This window comes from Pipra filicauda, unplaced genomic scaffold (genome assembly GCF_003945595.2).
Source record: "Pipra filicauda isolate LSUMZ 115617 unplaced genomic scaffold, ASM394559v2 scaffold19_size4547281_pilon, whole genome shotgun sequence".
Classification (NCBI taxonomy): domain Eukaryota; kingdom Metazoa; phylum Chordata; class Aves; order Passeriformes; family Pipridae; genus Pipra; species Pipra filicauda.
The window spans coordinates 59343-83165 of NW_024104309.1; the positions used below are offsets into that span (position 1 = coordinate 59343).

General features: G+C 37.5%; 1 protein-coding gene across 2 annotated transcripts in view; it reads right to left on the reverse strand.

Moving 5' to 3' along the window:
* The window catches only part of FAF1 (Fas associated factor 1), a 157035-nt gene that overhangs the window by 19389 nt on the left and 113823 nt on the right, over window positions 1-23823 (reverse strand). For both annotated transcript variants that reach the window (XM_027739417.2, XM_039380602.1), the window contains exons 13-17: window positions 22784-22938; window positions 13372-13508; window positions 10733-10821; window positions 1079-1159; window positions 701-778 (exon numbers count right to left, since the gene is read on the reverse strand). In XM_027739417.2, coding sequence (XP_027595218.1) covers window positions 701-778; window positions 1079-1159; window positions 10733-10821; window positions 13372-13508; window positions 22784-22938 — 540 coding nt within the window. The remainder of the gene's footprint in view (window positions 1-700; window positions 779-1078; window positions 1160-10732; window positions 10822-13371; window positions 13509-22783; window positions 22939-23823) is intronic.

Consider the following 23823-nt stretch of genomic DNA (forward strand, 5'->3'; position numbering starts at 1 on the left):
GATCCTGAAAGAGGCTGCAGGAGCCATCTCTGACAGGCACTGGGACCCTCAGAACCCAAAAAACTAAGAGAATCTACAAAATAACAGTTTGAGGAACAGTACTCTGCACAGCACAGAGTTTCTATTTTCTTATAGAGGCCAAGAGACATAAAGTCTTTGTTTAAACACAATTTTCATTCTGAGGAAGATTTCGTAGAAGACAGTTTAGAAACTTTTAGAAGTACTCTAAATTCAACTTTCTAGATTTGGGATTTTATTTTCTTTTTAAGTGTTTTGTCTCCCAAATTAAATTTGGCAACTTGTTTGATCAATATTGCAGGTAGACTTTGTGCTACTTCCTGGAAGAAATGGAAGGACTCCACGGTATTATGTTTTTAAAAGGAGTGGCTGTAGAAAAAGGTTAGAGGTTCCCAAAGATTCCACCATTTATGGAGTTCATTTCATGGATCTCTTGTGAGCAGGTCTATCTTATATCTGATTGAAATTGAGATCCAGATGACAGAACAGAAAAGCTATTAAGCAGTGGATGAAAATGATTTAGCTCACTATGTTTCACATACATACGGTAAGAAATCAATAAGAAAAAAAAATCACACAAAAAGTACACTTTGAATTAAAGTTGCAATGTGTGTTGAATGATATTTGCAATGTTCATAAGCTTCATGAATTCAAGTTTGTGAGAAAAGGTAAAACATCCCACCTCACGTTCTTCTTCCTGTTCTTTTCGGATTTGTTCCAAGCGAAACTGCTCTGCCATTTCTCTCTCTTGTGCTTCCCTCTAACAAACACAAATGGCAATCACACATAAATACGTGATAAATATAAATGCAAAGACATTTCTCAATGTTTCTGTAGAAATTAATATAAGAAATTAGGTATTTATTACACGATCTTCTCCTACCATTTCTTTCCCAACTTCTACTATTAAGTGGGCAAGGACTGCTTTAGCTAAAAGATGCAGTCAAGTTTAGTCCCAGTCACCTTATCTGGTGCCTTTGCACCAGAGAGGATTCCCAAACTGGGGAGGGGTTCCCATCCCCATCCCATCACTCATGTGGTCACTTCCACTCACACACACCTTGGCTCTGTCAGCCTCCAGCGAGATGCGGTACGCTTCATCCTGCTCTCTTTTCACATTTTCTCTGGCTTCACGTTCATCCTAAACAGAAAAGGGAAACAAAAAAAAGTCAGCAAACAGTGGAGCAGTATGATATATAACTTTATGTTCACAAGCACCCTTTAACCCCAGTGACTTCGAAATCACCCATCTAACTACTGCTAGGAGAAGTAAGTTCAGAGATGCCTCAAGGGAGACCTTGGCTTTAAAAATTACACCTTACCTGAAGCTAAGATTCAACTGATGTGTCCAAGCCCTGGCCTGAGGGCTGGATCTGGCACCCAGCTGTCCTTACAAGGGCTGTGTTAAGTGCAGAGCCTAGGAGTGGAGCAGCCTCCTGGGGAGGGGGTCACTGGAGGAACGTGTGTGGGCTGATGCCAGGAGGATTTCACTCCTGCAGCCAACAGTTTGGATGGTCTTGTAACAGGGAAGGACAGACCATGGTTTAGAGGCTGAGGCTGGATTTTGATTTGCTCTCCACTCAGACTGACAGCGGGTAATGGCTTCTCCTGTCAGAGAAAGCCCTGCTCCCAGGTCCTTCCTTGGTCAAAAAGCCCTCAGCAGGATACATCCAGGGTCACGACTATTAAACATCACCCAGAGGAGTCAATTCAGAGTGCTGAATATTTTACAGAGATGGGAAAGTAGCAAATCCTGCTCTGAAGTGTCTCAAATGGACATATGCAGGCAAGCAAGGAACAGGAGGTTGGTGTGTCAGCAAATCTAGCAAAGTATTTTATCAACAATCACAGCACAAAGGAATAATGGTTTACTAAAAACACAGGAATGACAAAAAGAGGCACCATCCACACAATGGAGGATCAAGAAGTGGATATGCCCAAAAGCTGGAATAACTGCACTGGGGTGATGTCAAATAAAGCAAAGTGTACAATCAATTGCTTCATACTCTGCCTTTGGAGCAGAGACAGCGGCTGCTCCCCCGAGCATCCCTTACATGCTCCTATCAGGCTCCTCTTACATCTCATAATCCTCCCAGAGCCCTGCAGAGGCTGTACTGGTCCCTACAAAAATCAATAGGATTTAGCTGTGAGACTGCTGGTGGGCTCAGCATGGTCCCCAGTAACACAGCAGTTGCACTGGGACAATTTGTCCCCTGTGTTCCACGGAAATGGAAGTCTACTACCCACTGCTTCTTGAAGAATTATTTTAATTTTCCCATTCAGCTGCAACATTTATTCCACATAAAAGAATAATTTTTGCGAAGTGATCAATTTTTTCCCCCCAAAATGTCACTATTGGGCAAAAAATCAGTTCTAAATGGGAGGAGCTCAGGTTAACTGTAATTATCATGACATACGAACATGCCAAAGATGCTCCTCAAACAAAACCTGAGCATATTAGTGGTTAAATCACTAAAAGTAGTATGCAACCACAAGAGGAAAGGAAAAGTTGAAGGGAAAGCCATACAACCCCCAGCTGGAAAGTAGCAAAATCTTTTCAGAGGAAATGCTTCTTCCTTACAGAAACAGGACGAAAAATTTTTCTACAATTACTGTGTCCTGAATTTCATTCACAGAAGATGCAGAAACCATCACTTTGTTCAGCAGAGCTAAAACATGAGTAGAAGTATTGCACACAAGTCCAGTAATGCCCAAAAGAACACTGAAAGATCAGATACAACTATTGCAACTACAGGCTCTTTTCTTCATCAAAGACTGCTAGCAATTAAGAGAGAGTTACTGTAGTTTACTAAAAAAGCCCCAATCAGAAACTAAAAAACCCACACAACCACCCTGACCCAACCCAAAATGAACCTTCAAAAAGTAAAATTTATATTTTATAAAAACTACTACAACTCACTCAAAATATATATATACTAATCAGAGTTACAAGAAATTGGCTACTGGCTTTTACTTTATGTTTTACAAACTGCCTAGAAAACTCCGGGAAGTTATTAGAAGTCACTTGTGATGAGCACAGGATTCATCTAACCTACAGAGAGCTTCACTGAAGATTTTTTGAAATAGGTTTAAATTATATAATCTGGATGATACCTGTAAAAAATATGGATGCTATAGGGTCTACAACTAGAATGGAAACATGAATTCCAGGCATTAAAAAAAATAAATTCTTTTCTCCCTATTCATTGCAGTTATCATCATCCTAGAAGTGGATTATGAAAAAGATGTCAGGAATGTGAAGAATTACCATGCATGACTGCCTGGTCCTCGTAGAAATATGTGAGTCACATCTAAAGGTAAATGACCATGCCACCAAGTTTTACACCGCATTGAAACAATACTGTTCTTACTGAAACAGACCTTAAAAACAAACCTGGAGATTTCTTCAGGGAAGCAGCAGACATAATCCCATGAAATGCCTCTTTGCACCTGCTTCTGTGTTTTGTTAATATGCTCATACTCAACAAGAATCATCTCCTCCACAGAGTTTAAGACAAAATTGTAGCATTCTTTGCTTCAATTACACCTTGGGCAAATTGTAAACATTAGCTAAAGCAGTTCTCCTTTTTGCAATGCAGTTCTCCCTTTTGTAAGCAGCTTCTTAATTTAGTCATCTCTTCCTCTAGAGAAAAACCACATGAAGTATGAGGATGACTCAAGTTCACCAGAAAGCAACAAAAGAAAATTTGTAATAGTGAAAAATAGGAAAAGCAGAAAAAATACTTTGCAGAGAATCTTTCATAGCTCTAACAAAATGTGAAGAAGAATAGACACGTCCCTAATAATTAATATAAAAAATGTCCTAAGTGTTATCCATCAATAAAAATGGAGGTAGCTGACAACTTTCCTGTTAGACCCTACATAAACTGCAGTATTGACATCTCCACAATGGTACTGCAATGAAGGCAAAATTGTCACCTTGGTTTCTCAAGAATTTCAAGTGTGAACAGACACAGCTTATCCCAGGTCACTTCAAAAGCCTTCATCAGAAACAGGGGTTACACAGCATTTGTGAATTCCACAGCAGTGACTGAAGGCCTGTGTGAACGTAAACCATCCAGATCCCAGGGGTTTTGGGCATGAGATGAGGAGACAACTCTCCTTTGCCCCTTGAAAGGGAAAAAGTCACAGATCACTGCTTTCCCATTTTGACACTGAGACAACAGGGGGACATTCATTCAATGGAAGGTTGATACTTTAACAAAATTGCTTTTATTCACAGAATATATTCTTCAGACATGAATCTTCTTTGCTGTTCTGCATATTACAGATGCAAGTCATAACAAAAAGAGCAAACACTTAGGAGATATTTACAATGGAGCAGAGAAAACCTTCTCCAGAGTAATACCCAGTGCATCAAGACTAAGAAAAATCAACAGATAAGGTTAAGAAGAAATTTAGGATAACCCTCTTCAGTAGTTATTCCCTAAACCATTAGTTGAAGTTACTCCTGAAGTACCTAATAACAGGCATTTTCAGATACAGGATGAATGAAAGAGAGGGATTTCTGATTGAATTTAGGACAGCAATGCCCTTTTTTCCTGCAGATTCTACAAGGAAAAAATATACAATACGCTTGGCTTTTCGGATGGGATGTTTTGCTGGAAAAGTCAGCATTGGCCCTTCTAGGCTTTTTTCCCCCTATTTATTATTGTCATTTCTGAAGGTAGGATTTAATGATTTAACCAGAGGAATCAGTTTTGTACCTGATTTGTCTCAGGGAGCTGTGTATAACATTATTGCCTACTGCCCTTTGGGACCAGATTTACTGTGAAGTAAAACCAGACGAGACAGAACTTGAGAAGACAACCATGAACAGAAGACATTTCTCAGAGCACCAGCGAGTAAAGGGCTACTACAAGAAAGAACAAAAAAGTATATTTACAAATGCTGAACGCTTATCTGAAAGACAGTTCATTTCACTGAACCACTCCTGAAATTAAAATCTGCAAATGCTTAAGGCTATTCATGGGAGCGTTAAAGAGAAACACCCCTTTGTCCAAACAAACCAGTGCAAGAAAGGCATTAATTTGACTCACTAAGATGACAGACTTGCACATTGTATAACTTAAACATACGTGATGGGGAATATATGGAAGGAAAAAGTGTACACAGAGTGTGTCAGTCATATGAGAACGATGAAGACAAAGCAAATGGACCTTTCAGTGGTGGCAGAACCACGGGAGGAGGCAGGATGGGGCAGGGCAAGGGGTCAAAACAGCACAGAACCACCAGAGGGTCCTGCCTGTGAACGCTGAAAGCCCAGTTCCAGATACTGATTTTTGGGAATTAACTCAAGTGACAACAAAAAAACCCCCAAACCCAAAGCCTTTAACAAGTCCTGCAGTATCTTTCCATGGGAAATGAGCCAGACAGTCTTGCCACATCATCTGCCCAACTGGGCTCATTATTCACTGACTGGAGCCATCAACATGTATAGTCTAAAAGCCACAGGAACTAAAGATATAATATCTTCCCTCTTTCTTTCCTCTGCCATTACCTTGCATTTTGTCAAAGTTGTAACTATGCTGTAAACTCCTGAAGGCAGCACTGGGGTGTCACTGTGGTGAAGTGCTCAATGGGAAGCCCATCGTTTGGGCTGCTATCGTATTACAAATACAACATTGGAAAATTTAATCAAATAAACTTTGATTACTGTAGTTTAATTAGTTATAACTAGTAATAATTAGTAAATGTGCTAATTGGATTTTTGAGGGGTTAAATCCCAATCTTCGTTAGGTGGTTGTCATCATCATAATGCTTTTGCGCTTTGGAATTTAATGAATTTCATGTATTTATGCTCATAACCTCTTGCTGTGCAAATACTATACACCATGATACACATGACAGTGTTAGATGGAACACAAGATTATCCAAGGTATACAGATGCCTGATTTCTACTGATTTTAATGTCAGCTTCAGTTCTTAGACAGAAATTGCAGGTGTCTCCTGCAGAGAGGATGGAAGCACTTGGGCCATCCTTTAACTGGAGAGCACAACTGTGGGTAACGAGTGGAGAAAAGCAACTGATCTGAAGGGGCAAAAGATGAACAGATCACACATTAGGAGAAAACACATTAGGACTGATTCTCTTGAGCTTCCTTTGTGGCTATGAGATATATCTTTTGAAGAAGAAAGAGAAGTGTTGGAAGCTAAAACTGTTAAAATATCATATATATCTTTAAAAAAAAAAAAAAGAAATTCTTTATATTTGAGAGCAGTGAGGCAGAAAAGGAGGAAAAGACATGGTGATACCGAGCTTCTTAATGTACAGTTACAAAAATAACACTTGGTCAGTAAAGCCCCAAAGTACCGTGGCAGGGAAAAGAGGGTGAATTTATGTTGCTGTTTTTCTTTCACATGTTTTTTAAATCTCCACCCAGATATCGGTCAGGAAGGAACTATCTTTTGTTCATGCTGTAGTATCTAGGAAAATGAGATGTCACCTAAGAACAGAGAGCAAAGATGATGGCTCTGCAGGTCTACATTTTTTTACCGCTTATCTTCAGTCAGAGTCTGTTCATAGTAGTTTTTCCAGTTTAAAAACTTTAAAAACTCTGAAGTGCCTCTCTTTTACACTAAAGACCGGTGCATCAGCAGACACAATTTATAGTAAATTGCAGGTTTTAATTGGTATTTGTAAAAATAAGGTCTCTGAAGTAACTGTGGGTATTACAATTCCACCTTGAAGTCTAATCCAAGAGCAGGAGTGCTAGTGTTGCGTAACGACAAAAATAAACTCGATGAGAGACCTACTGTTACTTAAATGTGGACAAGTTGGACCGGCTGCGTAACAGTCAATGCTTCTACAGTAATAAATGTTGACAGCAAAAATAAAAAGAATGCATTACTGAGGCATCATCAAATGAGCCCTGTCATTACATGGAAACTCCACCCTGTATAAGCTTGTCAAAAAGTGTTACTGTAATCCTTTGAGAAGCCTCCTCCTCAGGCAATGGAGAAAAAATGTTCAGGATCTGCCCAGAACAGGTGTGTTGTGCTGTAATGCCAGGATTTAATCTCAGATCTCTTCACATTAATCTCACAAAGGAGCTAACTCGGATCTATTCGGGCCCATCACGCCATGCTGAGATGATTATTTACTATCCAATTAAAGTAAGCAAGCTATCAAAGTGTTTAAAAACAGACATTCCAGGGCGTACAATATTTTACAACTATTATTTGTTTTCCTAATCTCAGCAGCAGGCATTGACACTTAAGAGGAACTGATACTCAAGAGGAACTGATACTACACGCTCTTTTCAAAGTCAGTCCCCGAAAAATCTCAGTTCACACCCTGATCAACCGTGGCAGAGGCTGGTTGTCCCTGTTCTGAGATACCCTCTCTTGTTTACAGGAGAAACCCCTTAGTGACGTTTATTTCCTCTTTGCAAAAACCCCCAGCACCACCACCTGAGCAGTAGCTGAGCTATCAATGTTTGTAGTAGTGACCAGAGGAGCAAACATAGTTAAAAAAAGAAAATACATCCATCAGGTGCATTAAATAATTGGTGTAGCTACAAAATAACTCTGCATACACAGCATGAGGCTGGAATTCAGCCTCCAAACCTGACTGCACTGTGAGGGGTGGAACTGTATCTTGGCCAATTGGCCTCACTGCTGCTGAACCCACCATTAAATTATCCCTTGTCCACTTCTTATCAAAAGAGCCACATAAGCACATCACTGTGCTGCTCATCAGATTTTGCTATTTGTAGCTTGTTAGTACGGTAATTTAAGGAGCAAACTTATAAAAACAGACAGCAGGCCCCCTAGACCATGTACCTATACAATGGCATATCAACAGTGTTGTCCAAAAGAGACAGGAGGTTTCCAAAATGTCATCTGGTCAACATAGCAACAGCTATGACTGACCCAGAACCCTGGAGGGGTGGGGAAAAGAAGGTGACAGCAGATTGATCTCCCTTTAAGGAAGCTTGGGAGAGCAAATGGGTCCTGAAATTATACACAACTGTACCTCAGGACAGGCATGTTGGATTACTACGAATACACATATGCATCTCAATGTTTTTAAGGTATTTCTTTGGAGAGTATGTAAGAAAAGGCTTAATCAAATGCAATATACAAATCTAAAAATTAAATCCAATTGCTAGTTAAATGATGGTATTTTAGCACTTGATGTTACAGAAACATGCACCAGATTTGCTCCATTAAAATTGTATGAGGCTAAACCGGTACATTTTACCAGTACATGGATACAAAAGCACAGGATTGAGCTAAACATACTATTACCACCAGCTGAGGTGACTCACTTAGCTCAGGTGAGGTGAGCATGATGCTGTTCTAAGCATCCTGCCCACACCATCAGCCAATGGTCAGTGACGGGGAGCTGACTGTAGCTACAGCACACGTCATGGTGAACACCTGTACCATTAGCTGGCAGTGGGAACAGGCATCCTGTACTGAAACTTCCATCAGAGGGCACTGCAAAACATGCTGTTCCAAACAGGATTGTGCAATAGCTGTGTTTGAACCTTTCACATGCATGCAAGTTAAAAATCCAAACTGGAGAAGTTCAGCTGCATAAACTCAACTCATTAATGACTTCATGCTGTTATTTACAAATGTTTCCAGTTCTGTTTCTCTCTCACATACACTTCTGTTTACAGCAACACTATATAGATGACTTCTCTTTTTAAAGCACAAAAGAATTTTATGCTTATCTTCCTGTGGTTTTACGATGACTTATTGTTGTTATTAAGAAAACAGTAACAGAAACCGGACTCTGTATCCTGTTTGCTATTGTAATATTTGGGAAAAAATTGCACCAACTGCAATATCATCTTAAAAAAGAAAAGGTGGTGATGTTTGAACACTTGAAGTTGTCAAGTACAAGGCTTACAAGAAAGCTACATGTTATGTAGCAAACCACAAAAAGGCAATATTTTGTTTTCAGGTTAAAGCCCTCTATTGAGTACAGACTGCTTGTCAAATACTCCCTCTCTGGAATAGTAACTTCATAAAGAGAGGTTATTTTTTTACTTTTAAACTTCCTGCTTCAAAGGCAAAAGTGTCTGAGATCACCTTTTCAGTGTGTTTGTAACAAGTGGAGCCAAGGTGTAAGTAAATATCTGGAAATCTGCCCCCAAAGTTTATGAAATTTTCCATTAGTTTTCTGAATGTCAAAGCGTGTTAGAAAAAGCTCCTGTTGGGGAAGAAATGTCACTGGTGCTCTCAGTGACAGAAAAACAAAAGGAGAAGACTACAGAAGACTTGGACAAAGGCAGATTTTTGAGAAATGTGTAAAAATTTATTTTCCACTCCCCTACATAGGTAGAACACTAGGGGTTAGAAGCCAGGAGACAATCCCATCGTGGGTCTGGACTGTCACTGCTCTTGGTCATCCAGTGAAGGAGTGAGAGCAGCTCGGGACAGGAGCCAGTTCCCTGTTCTGCGATCGTGGCCCCAAGGCTACTGAATCTCCTCTTGCTTTAAGCTTTATAGCCCTTACACCCAGCTGCAAATCCATTTGGTTTTACCCTCCTAGGGCAGGTCTATCACCGTCTCTCCTGCCTCCACCCTCTCTCCTAAACACTGGTGTTCCCTGCTCTGGCCAACTGCTCCAGTGTCCTATTCCTCCCGCTGTTCCAATCCTATCACTCCTAGTTTCTTCTCCTGTCCCTTATTTGCTCTTATCTCTCTGCCTTGATATGCTTTTCTCTCCCTCAGTTTTCTTCCTTTTTATCAACTTTTATAGTTTTTAATGCTGAACCTCTCTTAGAACTCATCTGTGATGTTAATTTTACCTTCTTACTAAAGCATTAAGAAAACTCCCATACCCAACATATTCTGTTAAAATGCAATAAAAAATTCAATTATATTGTGCCTTGGATTTTTGTTGTAATCCTCATATTTAAATCTGTGTTCAGTATTAAAAAAATTAACGTCAATTTCTTTACCAATGAATTACAGGTAGCATTAATAAAGAAGAAAAAGTGAATGACAGATATTGTGCAGATATCATGCCTCCATATTATAATCAGTAAATCTTGTACTAATGAGATACAAAATTTAAATGTGAAGAATGTGTTTAGTGAATTATTGTCAATCAATGTCTATACAACAGGATAAGAATAATCTTGAATGGCAACACACCTATTATTATAAATTCCTAAGTACTTCATTACTTCAAAATGTCACTCTCAATTTATAGAGTAACAGATAAAGATCTTTTGGCTGTATTCCTCACTGTGTGTACTTCTGTGTAATTGGAACACTGGTTTTGAGAAGTCTTGTCATCACTTACACATTCTGTTCAGTACTGGTGTACTGGTTAAAGTTGGTTTCAGTCCCCTTTTAAACATATTTAAGATATATTAATCTATTTTTGTTTTCTACCTGTGACTTGGAGCTGGTCATTGGGAAAAAATCTGATTGCTGTTTCCTTGTGTGTACATATTAAGCTCTATAACACCACTATAATGTCAACAGTTACTCATGACTAATGTTCAGGAAAAGGAAAGCAGCTAAAAATGACAAGACCAAAAAGGAGTTGTTTTGAGAGACCCAAATAAATACACAAAGGAGATTTAACCTTCTTAATTTCTGATGATGGAAGAAACACTAAAACACATCATAACCAACTCCACTAGCTAAAGAAACATCTGGTTACTTTACATCCCCAGTGTTTAGTGGAAGCCAGTAGGAATCTGCAGTAACTTTCGACATTCACCTCATCCTTTATGTCTTCCTGCTGCTGGGCACTGAAGATCTCCATCGCAGCCATCAGCCTCATCATTAGCTCATCCACTGTTGTGTTACCTAGCAACAAAGGAAGATAGCTGAACTTCATTTCATTAAAGTTATTAAACAAAAAAGAAGTCATTTTAGAATTAATCCATAAGAAATAGCCAGACTTAAAAAAAAAAAAAAAAAAAAAAAAGACAGAGTAGAAAATGCAAATATCTCAGCAGAATGCCTTCAGCTTGCCTTTTTACTGAAAATTCAAAACTGTTTTTACAACCAAATATTGATCATAGGTTAAAATTTCACGTGGTGCAAATCTGAACAACTACGTTTGTGCTTGTGTGAAATAACTCTATTTTTCATTTTAATCACTGATGTGAAACCAAAGTAATAGATCTGTGAATTCCTGACATGAAATTAATTTTACAGTTTCAGAATTCCCAGGTCTAATCAGGGAGAATGAAGCAATTGCTTAGTCAGGTAACAAAAGGTAGGATGCTGGCAGCAGCACCCAAGTGGATTGGTTTCAAAAAAGGAAAAAAACCAGAATACAATGATGGAATGGATGTGTGTGCACACATTTTATTCAGGTATAATTAGCAGTAAAATTTCAAACACTATAACTTACTCTCTTTAGTGTATTTACTTCTGATAAAACTTGCAAAGCTAATAAAGCAGAAAAGTAAGCCATCCATATATATACCAAGAAATAGAACACATACATAGGAAAATAGATAGATACCTCCTCATATTTTTCTCCCAGCGTGCTTCCTATCTTCGATAAGACCGAAAGATTAATTTAATTTCCTACCAGGATGCTTCTTTGGTTTCTCTTTCTAAACCAAAGACTAGACTACCCATTAGAACCACTTGTCATAGTAGTTAAAAGGTCTTAAACCATGAGAAAGGGTCTAAAACTATAAAGTCTTAACATCTGCCTGCCTAAACAGCTGTTGGACCGTAGCAGAACAATACCAACAAGAGCTGGATTTATACTGGTGATGCTGGTCAAAGTTTTAAAAAGAATAAACTAACCAGAAGCCACAGTACCTCTAAAGAAAACAAAACTGTCCCCATAGTTTCCAACCCCAGTAAAAGAAAATAAAAATCAAAAGCAAACTTAGACAGTCTGCATTTCAATAAACGCCACTGGGACTTAAGTTTCTATATTGTTGTATCTCTTCTGTAAACATGCCTTCTCGCCCAGCCCTGAAAGGCCCTCATTGTTCCCACTTCTAACATTTGCTACCTTAGCAGAAAATGTTATCCCACATGCTACAACATGCAGGACTTCAGAGACCACCATTCATTTGGGGGCGTATTGTTAAAAGACACCAGTGCCCCGATTCATGGGAAAATAACAGGCACTGCTTGCTTGATTTTTGTTAAAGGATAAATTTAAGTAAGGCTACAATAGGTTATCGCTTTAGTTTAATACAAAAGATCACAGAAAACCTGACTAATCATTAAAACTTAATGAATGCAATTAAATAATCTGGATTATTTCATAATATAAAGATGCATTGTATTATGACTTTGAGTCACCAAGTTGCTAAAACAGTTAAGTCATTTAAATCAGTAGCACCACTGACTTCAGTGGGATGACAAAGGTGCTGGACTGTACTGCAGTCAGAAAACCAAGAAAATCTATTTATAAGACTATTTGTATGAAGCAAGTTCAGTAAGTGACAGCCACACGATGAACTAGTGTTGTGCTGTACCTTTCACTAAAGAGACAAAATCCCTGCAAAAATTAACCATTTTGTCCACTGCAGACTCCTCAAGAAAATTATTAATCCCAGATGCAGAAAGAAATGTAAAAGAGTATTGCTGTCCACAAAAGGCAGCATTTGCTGAGGCTGAATCTCCTCAGGAAAATAAGGAGATTACAATAAAGATTGCTAGATAAAAGCAATAAATAAATGAGGAAACACTGTCATGAAGACAAACTTGTGGAGAACGCAGAAGAAATGAGAGGCAGCCATTCTTTGATGTGTTCTAATTTGAGGAGTTACTGAGAACAGCAGTCAAAGGGCAGCACTGCACATCTAAGTCATCTTGCTGTCAGCGACATCAGAGGAATGGTTATGCCAAGAAGAACTGCTCATGTAAACCAGAAAGCTTCATTTATGTGAGATTATATAGGTAACTTAAATCCTGATCTGATTTGGGGAATCAACAATGCAGGTAGGTCTGAACAAGCAACTCATGTCCAATACCAGCCCACCACACGCAACAGGAACACACATATTAACACAAAGCACCAAATGCATTCTAGTACTATGCAAAAAGTGCAGCCAAAATCCTTTGAAAATCAGGGATTTGCCTTGATGTAAATTTGGAAAACTAAGTGCAGCTCCTTCTTTAGAAAATTTGGCTTGCACTTTAAAAAACCAAAATCTTTATCTGTAATTCTGCTACAGTCATAGCAACTTTAATCTCTAATACCATGTTAATTAATATATTTAAGAGTAGTAGATATTTATATCCTGGCAACTGGAAGTGTCGTCTGTGCAACAAATTCATATTCTGAACATCTTAAAAGAGAAACAATTAGAAAAGGTCTCTTGTAACAGTTTCCATACTCATTAAAGGAATACTTTTAATATAAAGTGAGAACTGTACCTTGTATTACATTCAATACTTCATTAGATGATCGTTTTCCCATAATAATAAGGAAAAGTGGAAACTGGTCTGTCTTCTGAGTTCGAATTGTTTGGGCTACAACACTCCCGAAGTGTCTAGTGCACATCGTCAGAAACCTTGGGGGGAAAAAATAGTTAAGATTGTAGAGGTGTTTTTGAATTTAAGTTTTAAAAAAAAATTATGCTAAATGTAGCAGTTTAACTGTTACCTGCTGTTTAACATCGAGGCTTCTGCATTCAATCCTAGAGCTCTTTACCTCTTTTTATGACAAAATTATTACAATATTTACACACATGACAGGCCCAGATTGTCTAAATGAAAACAACAATTGCTTGAGATAGTGAGTTATTTGATGGAGCATTCTATTTCCTGTTACTCTACTATGCAGGCCATAATTCAAAACCACCCCCCAAAATAATCATGCTAAAGCAATTGTTAAGAACTTCTAAAGAGAAACTAAGTAGAGCCGCAATCTAATAAACATGGTGAAGTATAAAAATAGCAGATTTCATACAAAAGCATAATTTAATAATGAAAGATCAAGAAATCAGTTTTATCAGTCACAGAATTAAAACACAGTACTTCAGAATTGTATTTTCTTTTGTACTAGTGCCCTGCCAGTGACATACTTAGCAGTGTGGTCTAAAAAACAATAATTCTAAGCTTTTGACCAAAAAAAGCTCTTGGATATTAGCATACAGAAGTCTAACATTAGTATTCTTAACACGATCTTGAATAAATGAAAAAACTGATAAAGCTTTTCTCTTCCATTAAAGGACTGTTTGAAATTAGCATTTCTTTCAAGAGAAAAGGGTAGCTTATGATATGTTTTCAGATCTGATGGTAAAAAGTAAATGTCATAATAATAATGAATTATGAAAGACCAAATGCAAATATAGAATGCTTTAATAAGATCCAATTTAATAAAGTCTGTAAAAATAATGGACTTTTAATAACACGGGTCACAAAAGGCAAAACAGTGGAAATTCTGAGGACCAGCCACTGGTACAGACTTATTAATTCTTAATTATGTTCATGAAAGGCAACTTAAATCGTGTGTTTTCTTATGCCTTATGATAATATTTTAGGTAACAACTACTCTGAAATGTATGCTCTAACTGAAGAGCAAAGTCCTGTTGTCACATGCATTAGAAGCCAAAAGACAAACTGCATTAAAATGTCAAGCACTCCAAGTAATTTCTTCTCAAAGATGCTGAAAAGATTCAAAATTATAATTTTTTTAATCAATATGTATCATATCTAATAAAATGGCTAAAAATGGGTAAACCTGACGAGTACAGCATTGGTCTTATTGGAGGCACTGAACTACTAAAAAAACTCTTCTCAAAGACAATTTCTAGCATAACTATGGCTGCAGTTGGAGGGAAGGCACTGAGCGAGCGAGTATTTCAAAGCCATAAATGCTACTCCTTAATTCTCTGTCTTTTGCAATTCAGAACAATCAGACACAAAGACCACGTCAAAAAAGCCTCTGCTACACTGGAAACACATCATCAGGTAAGGATTAAAATAAAGTGTTTGTAAAGTCTGGACATGTAAACACTCAAGCTAAATAATGGTTTTTTATGTTTTCTTTTCAAGTTGGGAACAGGTAAGTGAAATCTTGGCCTCACAGAAGTCAATGGTGACCTTCCACAGCAAAATGACTTACAGGAGTTCAAGGTTTCACTCCTGGAAGTTATAAAGACAGTGGACAACTGAACTGAATTCCTGAGACTTGTGTATTAAAACTGTTTAACAGTCTTCAACACAGCACAGAAGAAAAGCACTCAAGTTTCATGGAAGACCAAAAAATCTAACTGGAGGCGAAAAAGTGCCATGAGAATAATGCTAGAAGGAACAAAACTAAAGAGACTATTACAATACCAGTTGTATTAGTTAAAGATGTTGGTTTGGTAATTTTTTTTAAAATCAATTCTGTATTTAGTCAACCCATAAGTCAGTCCCAAAATATGTTTTTATAGGTATCATGGTTATCAACATGTATCTTCAGAGCAGAATGAGTACACACGAGAACATCTGCTCACTGACATCAAAATAGATCCTGCCCTTTGGAACCAAGGAAGACCTCACCTGTCTGTTAAAGTAGAAGGCAGTAAAGCCAACAAAAATGTGGAGGTACAACTACTCTTCACCAAAAATCACCCACAGACCCGCTCTTTACCAGGCTAGTGGCAGTGTCTTAACACATCTCTTCATTTTACTAGATAGGTAGGAATTGAGTTTTCATTCATGATTCCCATTCAGTTTTTCTTTGCCTTTTAAGAGATTTTGAAGCTACTTAACTAATGTTGTAACTGTTTTTCTTTTTCTGCCTTTACTGATTCTGTATTTGCAGACCTTTTAACTGTATTCCACATTCGTAACCAAGTAAAAAAACTCCTCTGTGCTAATATTTACAATTAGAAGTATGGGAGTAGGACCAAAACAATTTGGTGCAATAACCAGTATCTTACTCTGTACATCACTAACAAGGGATTTTCTCACTTTCATCTGAACAGAAGTGTGCCAGATCTTTTAGTGGCATCTCCAGAGCTGCCAAGAGAACTGCCCGCGGAGTCCATCAAAGAGCCAGATGTCCCTCCAGGGAAAACCATCTTCCACAACGTGCTGGATTACTGTGATCTCCAACCAACAGTGGAAATAGAGGAGTGCTGCCAGAAAGGGAGGGCATATGGTATCCTACTAGTCCTCTAATTTTAAAATTACAGAAAAATTCAAGGAGGGAGAAGTATGAGAAAGGCAAAAAAGCACTTTATGAAGGAAAAATCTGCCTCAAAATATTCCCCAAAGCTACAAGAATAAAGTCCATGAAGAAAAGTAACAGTTCTGGCAGACAGCATCATTTCTTTCATGCCTCACTATCAATGAAACCAGCAGCTGAAGCTACAGAACAAATGTGGACACTGAGCACAGGTTGACAAATACAGAAACAAACCCTAAAAAGAATTACAAACTTATTTCTTAAATGTAGGTTGAACAGGTGTTAATTCTTAGACACAGTTCACTCTGCAGTTAAAAGTGGCACACAGGAAAAATTACTCTGGTGCCATGAAGATGTTAAACTGGGGAGTTGTTGATCCCTGCACAGCAGTTACCCCTCCACGTGCACTTAGAGATAACCTGTGCGAGGAGTCATCAGCTCTCAAATGTATGGAAAAATGTATTAGGATAAAAATTTTAAAAATGCATAGGATTTTAGATAAATTCTTTTTTTTATTTTCAATACCAAGACAAATTACAGAGACCTGTCACAGTCTTACTCATATAAATTCCTGTAGTTACTTTTTATTTTTATACCGGTAGGAAAACTTTGGAAAAGCTTTCTCCTAAAATGAGGCCCTTTGGCACATGGTGCCTTCTATGCTTCTTGCAAGGGAGGTTTTAACAGGAAGGCTGCACTGGAGATGTTTTCTGCTTTATCACCTCAGCCTAAAGTCCTTCTTAAAAAGCAGCAGCTTCTAAACAACCTGTTCTCTTCCAGTCTGAACTGGCATTCTGTACACAACCAGGATGATTTTGGGCCAAAAAAGCATAATTTATTTATGGTCAGATAATTCACAAAGTTAACCCTACTTGAAGAAACTTTAACACTTCAGAAATGGGTTCAAAAAAATGTACCTTCATTGTTGAACACGAAGAAAACAATTATGAGTATTAAATATGCAAGATTTCTGATTATTTTTAATAATGATTATATACTGTGCAAAGTCAACATAAGACTCATTAAAATGTTAATGTAAAAATAACATTTTCCTATTGGGTATTTACATTTTTAAAAGAATAAAAGCTGAGATCCTGAATTGGCATATTCAAATAAGGCCTCCACAGTCTCTATAATACAGTTATTGCCTTACCCACTGGTAAAGTGGTAACTGTTGCCTCAAACACAAGGGGGAACGAGCAACAGATAAAAGGCATGTTTTAAAGATGGATAAAGCAGCCAAATTCAAATTAGAAAGGAATGTAATACACAATTTGCTAAGGAATATCCAAAGCTTGCTACAAGTAAATTTAATAACAGCCTGGATAAGAACAGAGTGTGTGTTCAATTACTTTACAGGTGTTAGTAAAGTGGGAGGAGCTACAAGCATATTGGAAGTCAGTTAGAGAATTCAGATTAATCTTCACAAATCAAAGAATCATCCTGACAGGCAAAATGCAACTCCATAGGGTCAATGAAGGTTTCCAATTGGGAAGAACAATTGCACAAATACACCATAAGGACCAAGCAGTAAGAGAATACGACCAGATCCTGTCTCAAAACAGTCCAACAAGTCTGTCTTGATACCTGTTCTGCCTTCAGCTCTTTGGCACAGGACACTACAGAGTTTTATTTCACCTTTTCTGCTCAAGAAGCTTAATCAAATAGGCTGGAGCTTGAGAACAGTGGGACAGAACTTTCTTTGGGAATTGGTTTTATAGTGGGGACTTAAAACATGCTTACAAATGTATCAGTTTAATTCCTGTGCTTTTAATACTGCTTTTTTTTCAGATGACCTTAAAACATTGCTATAGGCATATAAACTGATGCACTGAAAACCTCTCTGATAACATCAGAGAGGTTGCTTTCTATTTATAGTTGAATATTATAGACATCCATATCTTACTAATCATGACCAGATCAAAATGCCTTCTCTGCTGATTTTTATTTTCCAAATTTGGACATTTTTAGATTACTAATATGAAATTACCTTGAAGCACATAAATATTTAAGCAGGGATAGTTTACCTTTTCTGGTGGGTGTATAATAAACAGTTTAACCATCATCTATATACAGGCTGTTTTGTTCTCTATCTAAAGAGACAATCACCTTTTATCCTTTTCCTTTTTTAGTTCGTTTCAGTGCTATTAGGAAACTATTCACAAGTGCAACCCCGAACAATACTATGCAGTAATTATGACTAAATGACAAAGAGATGCGAACAATTACTGAGCCCATTTTGAAACCCTACACTAATAAAGTCATTAGATGCTGCCCTTGCCAGGAGCCTTCTAAAAGCTTCTGAAGTTACAAGAACACATGGCATTGTTCGTTAGGACAATTGCTGCTGGCAGAATGAAAACCTTGAGTTAAACCATGCTGCAAATTGATCTTGACATTCTGTTAAGACCGCCACTAAAATCAAAAGCAAAGGAGAAAAGGAGAAAATGAGCGGGTGGGATGTAATGGTGGAACAGAAGGGTTCCTTCCTCACCTTCTTTCCTCTTCCTCCTCAAAACAAACCATACAGAAAATGACAAACTCGCTTGGTGTTTGAGAACCTTTATTTTTAAAACATTAATTAGACTTTTGACCTGTTTTTATTGACTGGCACTGTATTGCTATTAGAGTAAATTAAATAAAATATTGCAGAATACAATGGAAAAGGTTTTCACACCGTTCTGTGAAACCCGTTAGGGATTTAGTGCCTAAAGAACACACCCAACAGTTTTGCAAGCAACATATACAGAATCTGCGGTCACTCCCGAAGAGGCAGTGAGAAATTAACTCACCACATCCAGCTCTCAGAGACCCCACACCTGCAATATATTTGCTGAAGGATCAAATGGGATTGGGGAGCTGGAGTAATATGGTCAACTGGTCTTCATCCAGGCATGCATCATTCAGTAGGTTAGTATTAAGGGTCAGCAACTGTGAATATGGCTAATTACTTGATGACGGAAATTGCAGGTGAAGACAACCTGCTGCTGAGAAGAGCTTTAGTGAATTAACTCTTTCCTAAGCTTAAGCAAAGTGAAAAACTATCGTCTGAACATTAAAACTAACAAGTACCTGTCATCAGAGCTGAGAAAAGTTGGCAACGCCTTGAAATCCGGCGCCCAAGGGCAATGATATCAAAAGCAAAAAAGCTGCTACAGACATTCGAGTCACTGTCTTACAGTTTTGGCTTTGCTTTGCTTGGCAAACACTATGTATGCTGGAAATCTCTTAATATTATGCATGATCTATGTTTGTAGATGTTATGTGTACAATGTCAGATGTAAGGCATGTACAGGCACATATGTATGGATATATATTACTATATATCTTTCCTGGATACAAATATCCAGTGGAATATAACTAGGTCTTAAGTAAAAGATATACATGCAGCTTTGTGGCTTTTTTTCCTCCTTTGATCATGAACAACAAATTACAAGAATATTCCAAACATACGCTCATTAAAGTCTAAACTAAAGTCTACGCTACAGGGGATAAAGCTTTCATGTAGGTTCCTTAACAGTATTACAAAAACAGGAAGGTTAATTCTTTTATTATATTAATTTTTCCCCTTTATTATGATTAATGAAAAGATTAATAATCACAGGAGTTACTCAGTGCTCCCTTTCCTGCAAACCTTATGTCAGAGGCAATTAAAACTTGTGGAAGCCAAAACAATACTTCCTCTTAACTGTATTAACTAGAGTTCTTATTCATTTTGACAAAGTAACAGTCCTGAGTGGCTGCAGTCTGAATTTTTAAAAATCTGATTCCCCAAGTCATAACTCTTATGTTCTTGCAGTACTGCTAACAGGTACCTGGTATTTGCACACAGCGCTTGACTTCTAGTCCTGCCTACAGAACTCTCTTCACTCTGTTGGAATGGGTGTTGAAGATTGAAAGATTCCAGATGAAAAGCGCTTGTGTACGGCAATGCAGGATTCAAAGCTAGAGGATTCATTCCTATATCAGTATCAGCCAAGAAACACATTAAAAAATGGGAAAATGACAAGATTTTGGAGCTGGTTCTGTTCTACGGTGTTCGGGATGGACACCCATTTCATTAATGAGAAAAATGGAAACACCTATTAGGACTAGTTTGGGAATAAAATGACATCTATAGCTCACAATATTTAGAAGATTTTTTTGGCTTATATGAGGAAAGTCTTTATATCTGTTTGAACTTATTTATGCCATGGTACAGTACTGAAAACATGCCTTTTACTACTGACATTGAGGCATCCTTATTGACTGCTGTAAATCAAGTGGACCTGATTCCTCTGCCATCCCACCCTGGCTTTTCCAGCTATTTTACAATGCAATTCTAAGAGCACAAATGAGCTGCTCTTGGTCTACACCAGCACGCAAAATGCAGTTCCTTCTGCTGTTGCTGTTGTCATCTCACCATTCAAATACAAAGCTACATTTAACTGTATTCATAGGGATACAAAACAGAATGGGCTCCAAGACCACTGTCATTGTGTCACATCATGAAGGGCAGTAATTAAACAGAGGGACTCAGTATTTATTTATGGGAATGCCCACAGTGCACTGGCACTTTCCAAAGGGAGAAGGAAGCATCATGCCCCCTCTGAAGAAATCGCAGTCCAAGGAGCAGGATGTGACACTAAACACAACAGAGAAATTATTCTAATTTGAGCCAGCATGCCTTGTTTACCCCTCACTATTTTTTGACCTCACTGTTAATATGACAGTTTCTTTGTTGTTGTTAATAGAAAGCAAAAAAATGAAGGTTTAAAAACCCTATCGTCCAGCACAATCGGTGAGTAGGTTCACTGAGAATAGCTATAAAGCCTTAAACAAGCCCTTTATTTTGTGTTTTAAGAAGTGTCATAAGGAGTTAATAGGACACAGCTGTACAGGCTCTTTCTAACAAGCAGCTTCTGTCGCTTTGGTCACCACAGGTGTCTGTGTAACCTGCAAACTCTTATTACTAGTGTATCAAAGTTGTGCTACTTAATAGATTTCTTTAGTAAAACACAACAAAGCAATTACATGGCTGTTGATTGTCAGTCATAAAAAAACCCTCAAACACAGTTTTTCAAAAGAAACTACACTGCAATTTTTTGTCATTGTAAAATAAAAGAAACTAGAGAATTAAATAGAGGAGCAGACAATAGAACAGCAGGTAGTCAACTGAACTTAGCCACTACAGATGGTTTAGAAATAGTGTTTCCTTCTACACCAACTTGTGGGATAAAAGAAAAGGAGGAGGCTCCTTACTGCCCATGAATGGCAATACCAAAAGACTTAAGCAACTTCCCAGTCTATGTATTTGGTCCCATGAAAGAACCTAGATGTTTCTCTTTCCTCTCTTGTTTCTTTTTCAGAAAGTTTTCATCTGTTTTTGCAACTGCTTTTTCCCATAATCTTTTACTCTTCTCTAGAATAACTTAAACTAGAAACATTGCTGCTGATCCCTCCAATGACAAAACACAGAAATTCAAGTGAGGAATTCCTGAGAAACCCAAGCATCATTTAAAAAGTGCATGAGAAAAAGAGATTGTTCTGTTCTCCAAGCTCACTTTCAGCAAAGAAATATTAACTATAATTTACATAGTTAAGAATAAGAATGTATTAATGCTCTATTCTAGTACTCCACAAGAGAAAGAAACATAAATGTATAATTTTAATTGTTTGATAATCACTGGAATTGTGTAAAGAAGTGGCAACCTTATTCCAGTCCAAATTACTGTTGCATCTTTTGGATAAAAGTTAGAATAACTCTAATTATAATAACATATGCAAGACATTATCCTGGCAAGATTCAGTCATCTTCTGGGTAAATAAAAGTGATGAAATAAGGTCCAAGTTAAAAATGTAATTTTTAACATTACATTTAATGTAATGATTTATAAATGTAATAATAATAATAATAATAATAAAATAATAATATTTTAATAATAATAATAATAATAATAATAAATTATTTTCAGCAGATTCTGATCAACTGGTAACTAAGAGAGAGGTCTTAGTATAACAGTAAGAAAATTTGTTGGTAACACACAAAAGGTGCAGAAGGAAGTGGAATCTACAGTTTTCATATCTTCACCCATCAGTGAGATGATGGCCTAAGAGAGGCCATCCTGGCCACAGGATAGCTTCTATTCTATAAAATCCAAAATATCTGAACATTACCAAAGGAATGTTTTGTAAGAAAACTGTAGTTCAAAAAAGTTCATATGAATTACAAGCTTTTAATTCTTTCCATAATCTGTTTTTAATACTAATTTATCACATGAATGTTATTTTTAAAATATGATTTTCATTAACGACAATAGTTATTATCCCAGACAGCTCTCATGCAGTTACACCAACATACACACAATTAGTGTCACACAATATTATGGCACTGCAATGCGAAACTGCAAAGACACATTCCTAGAACTATGTTTGAAAATAAACTCAAAACCAAAAGGATGTCATTTCTTCTAATATTTTTTTCCTGCACAGGAACAAGAAGTCGCTTTGCAATGCAAACAAGGCCAACCCAATTCTCAGTGAACATCACTCAGCAAAGCTTCACTGATCAGCTGAGCATGAAGTTTTTAGTTTAAAAAGATATCAAGCAACAAGAGATTTGATAGCCAGAGGTAAGGGTCTTCCTCGAGAGAAAAGCTGCTCCACTCACAGTTCAAAGAATCTTACCTTGCTCTGTTTGCTTCTTTTGTCATGTCCCATGCCCAGGTTATGAAGTTCTGACTCAGGTAGGAGACAATAGATTCAGCACAAAGCATTTGTGAGCAGAAGACGTTGGTTAGTACACTTTCATCGTGGTGGAGGTAGATAGCAAGAAGCTTTCTCTGGAAAAGACATGATCAGAGATGAGTGAAAACTTCCTCAGGCTATTCAGCAATTTAAAATTGCTGCTGCACATTCGTGTGTTAGCACACCCAGTGGAGTTTACCAAGGGTAAGAAGTATCTCAATGTGAACACACAGGGGAAAAAAACCCAGCAGATTCTAAGTCAAATGGTCCATCCCTCCAAATCCTTAAATATTCTCAATGCTTCCCAATATTTTATTTCAGATACCAAAACACAATACATTATATGCTTAGAATATGAAAATGGCAACATTTGATGAAAAACAAAAACCTTATTAACAGAGTTATCTTAAGAAATGGGTGAACTTTTTTGGCTTGTTGCCCAATAAAGATAACATTTGGAACAATTCCCCGAGCAAGGAACACGTCTCTTGATAGAACAGCATCTATGACATAAAATTATTATAAATAACCTGGAAAAATGACAGTGTATCACCACCTCTGCAGCCAAATAAAGAGGCAAATGACTAAGAACACAGCTGCCTACAGACCCCAAACTTGCAAAGTGATATGCTGGATGTTCTGGCAGCTCTCCATCCAGCCATATGATGTGGGGAGGCTTCACTGCCAGCAGCACTGAGCTGTGCTGTGTCCCCATAATAATCTCAGATCAAAACGTGGTCTCAACCAAAAGCCAGTCTATGTGTATGCAAATCTAGAAAGCAGGCTGCAAAAATACAGGGAAGCTATGATCTAGTTAAGGACCTGTATCTGATATTCAATGAATTATAAATATAATTCAGAAAATTACAGTTTTCCATTCCCCCATACCCATATATATATTACTTACTTTATTTTAAAATACTACTTGAACATATTTGCTGAGATGATATGGTAAATGTTATTTTCAGACTTTTATTTAA